General features: G+C 37.7%; 1 protein-coding gene across 1 annotated transcript in view; it reads right to left on the bottom strand.

Moving 5' to 3' along the window:
• Nucleotides 1-3783, bottom strand: part of LOC106884220 (uncharacterized) — a 79489-nt gene that overhangs the window by 5209 nt on the left and 70497 nt on the right. The window contains exon 19 of the mRNA XM_052976156.1: nt 432-542. Coding sequence (XP_052832116.1) covers nt 432-542 — 111 coding nt within the window. The remainder of the gene's footprint in view (nt 1-431; nt 543-3783) is intronic.

Raw genomic sequence — 3783 nt, 5'->3', positions numbered from 1 at the left:
CGAACACACACACATATACATCCGATGATCTTCTTTCAGTTTCTGTCTACCAAATCCACGCACAAGGCTTTGGTCACCTCTTGACCAAGGAGCCACGCAGTGAGACTGAACCGGGAACCATGTGGTTGGGGAGCAAGCTTCTTACCACACACCTACTCCATATTATTAATTTGCTTACGGCAGAGAGAGAGGGGGAGGGAGAGGGAGGAGAGAGAGAGAGAAAGAAAGAGAGAGAGAGAGAGAGAGAGCAAAAAGGTAGAACTTTTACATACAGCTCTTAATTTTATTCTAAACTCTCTGTGAAAGTAGAACTTACGACAACTCGATTTACCATCTGCTTCAGAGTAAGATCAGCAGCGTAAATGGAAATTTTAGAAAACAAATCCTCGACTTAGATCTCCAAAAGAATAACGGAACTAATTGATACTTACATTTGCCACATAATATCGAAACGTGCTCTCGCTTGGCATATTTCTTCCTGGAACAATATAATCATTTCGGACAGTTTCGTAAACATCACATAAAACTCCTCGGACCGTTTTCTGAAATTAAGACAAACACACATACACTCAAAATATTTTTTATTTTGAAGACAAACCTGAAAGAAAATTTAGTTATTTTCAAGCGTCGCAGATGTATTTTTGTTCAAGGGACATAACTCCTAAAATTTACAACATTATGGTCATAATTATCTCCCATAAATGTGAACCCAGTCAGTCTGCTGATTTAGTGATATAATCAGAAACAGTTAATTCAAAATACATAAAAAGCATTATTTCCATAAAAATCACTTAAACGAAGAAGTACAAAAAAAGTACCCAAGCAAAAAAATCCTTAAACAGGGGTAAATATCGAAATATTTATTCTTAAAATGTCAATTCAAATCAGATGTTTTGCAAACAACTTGCACATGCAAGCGTTACTAGTTGAAAGCTCTGCATACTGGAAGCCAGCAAGTGTATAGGGTCATCAGGAGAGAATGCGCGCCATTTCGGGGCCTACCTTTCGACGGCACCATTGCGCGCATCCTTCCCTCCTCCTTGAAATGAGGTCTCACTTGCTAAATCAACATAATTTTATTCTTACTTCATAAAGGCAGTGAGCCTGCAGAATCGTTACTGCGCCGGGCAAAATGCTTAGAGGCATTTCATCTGTCTTTACGTTCTGAGTTCAAATGTCGTCAGGGCCGACTTTGCCTTTCGTCCTTTTGGGGTCGATAAAGTAAGTACCAGATAAACACTGGACTTACCCCTCCCCCGAAATTGATGACGTTGTGCCAAAATTTGAAACCAATATTTTCGAACATTGCTCGATCATTTTCCGTTGATGTAGAAACTGCAGTTTCAAATGATTTATTTAGCATCTCTGGATTCAAATTTCTTCTACAGTTCGCAAGGTAATTTATAATCAAAACAATATTTACGGCTTTGTTTAAGTAAAGTATTTGATGGTCAACATTTCTTTTGATGTTTCCAAGATTAGGCAGTTACGTTCATTAGATTTTACAAAATTCATATGGCTATAAATATTCTCTCCACATGAGTATTTACATGTAGTAAAATGAGAACTACTAAAGCTAACTTAGACAAATGTTCAAATGGGTTTTTTTTTCCAAATCCTTATACGATGATGATTTAATCTAGAAAGAAACTGTCTTTAAAAAAATCCAAATACATTTTTCTAAATCTTGTATGACACTATTTCTGTCTATCAGCCCCTTCACCCTTATTCGTTCATTCCACTGTTCGTTCTTTCATTCCCCCTCGCTCACATTTCTTTGAAGCCTCCCAAAGAATGGGAGGCTTCAGCATCAGAGCATCTTCTCTTGGAAGGATGGATAGTGTGCTTGTTTGCAGCTTTGCTTGTCAAATAACCCATTTTGCCTTTGCTTTGGAGTGTTTTGTTATCAGCATTGAGCCATTCACTGCAGACTTTGGTGATATTGAACAGTTCTTCTAATGGCTCAAATTTTCCTTTTTTGGTGCATTTGTCAGACAGATCAAACATGCTTTTGAGCTTGGAAATGATTGGAAAATTCAGTTTATCTCTCGACAGTAGTGTCACCTTTCTTGATAAATCCATCTCTCCTTTCTACTTTTAATTGATTTCCCAAGAAACTGGTATCAATCAACAACCTTCTCCTTGAATGAGGCTTCTTCTACAGGTACATGACCTCTAGCTGAACAGGACTGGAACTGCATCAAATACAGTGCTTAGGTAGGCAGATAAATACAAAAGTACCAGGAAGCATCCCTGATCTGGTCTCTGGTACATATTGAACTATGTTATAACTCAGAACAAGGATTGCAGTGATTTCAGATTCACTAGAACTCACAAAACTTCCAAGTGTTACTTGGATCACAGAACGGTTCACAGCAACATATTTGTTAAACCATATGGAAATCCAGTTTACATCCAAGAATAAAAGTTGCTTCTTAAAAAAATCAAGAAATGACAAAAGACTTTGAAATACATTTAAATTCAAAGCTTGCAGAAACAGAGGAATGCCTGGAGTATTGTAGTACAATATTCCTGACAGGTTCAAATCATCTTCTGAAGTAATTCTAGGATTTGTGAAGCACAAACACCAACAAGAACGATTCTCAAATTAAACCTCTCCCAGAAACTTTGCACAAGAGACACAAGACATGGATCTCGCACAAAAACGCTCCAGCATCCAGATTCCTATACATCTCTAGAAAAATTATCCGGAAAACTGCGTGAGATGAAAAATTTAGTGGACAAAAAATCCCAAGAATTGAGACAGGCTGCTAACTCTCACAACTTGAGAACACTGTATAACAGGTGTTTAGCCCCAAAAAAGGTAAGACAGAATCTATTCTCTCTAATGATGAAACAAAATTCTTAAGTAGGAAAGATGAAATTCTGAAAAGATGTACTGAACACTTTGAATCTCTATCAAATCAAGAACCTACTACCAATGCTGATGTAATCAATAAAATCCTCAGTGATTTATAATTGAAGAACACGTGGAACATCCTTCCTTGGAAGAGATAAGTACTACTATTAAAAGACTTTCCAATGATAAAGCTCTTGGACAAAACGATATTCCCATAGAAGTACACAAGCATGGTAACAGACAACTTGTAGGTAGGCTGTACAAATTAATCTGTTTGATCTGGGAAACTGGATCTGTTCCCAGCAGTTCAAAGATGCATCTATAATACACTTGTACGAAAACAAAGTGAAGGAGAGTGTATGTGATAATCTCCTTTTCCAATAGAAGAATAAAGATAATCAAAAATAATGTAGAAATGTGTGGTTATTGGCAAGCTATTCTAGTGTAATTTATTTTATTGATACTTGTTGGATTAAAGGTAAAACTGACTTTCATGGGATTTGAACTCAGAATGCAGAGGAACATGACTAAATAAAGCAAAGCATTTAGTCTGGCACCCCATCCATTCTGGGCAGAATTTTTGGAACAACAGTCCTTCAAAGTCCCATACCTCACAGAAAAGGAAAAGTGAGGTGGGCAGGTTTACCTCATTTTGTTTTTCATCTTTTTTGGTTTGTTCCTCACAGGCAAAGAACACAGGTACAAGATTTTCTGGGCAGGAAACACTGACGGGGTCGGGGGCGTAGGAATACTTCTAGCAGAGAAATGGGTTGATAAGGTAATCGAGGTAGTTAGAGTATGTGACAGAGTACTTAAGATTAGACTAGTGCTTCATCATAGGCTAGCTACTGTCATCTCAGCCTATGCCCCTCAACCGGGGCTACCGGATGGTCTGAAAGACCAATTCTATGACACCCTCTTGC

The sequence above is a fragment of the Octopus bimaculoides genome, chromosome 23, assembly GCF_001194135.2.
Source record: "Octopus bimaculoides isolate UCB-OBI-ISO-001 chromosome 23, ASM119413v2, whole genome shotgun sequence".
In the NCBI taxonomy this organism is placed as follows: Eukaryota; Metazoa; Mollusca; class Cephalopoda; order Octopoda; family Octopodidae; genus Octopus; species Octopus bimaculoides.
The sequence above is the reverse complement of the archived record's forward strand: the minus strand, read 5'-3'. Positions and strand labels throughout refer to the sequence as shown.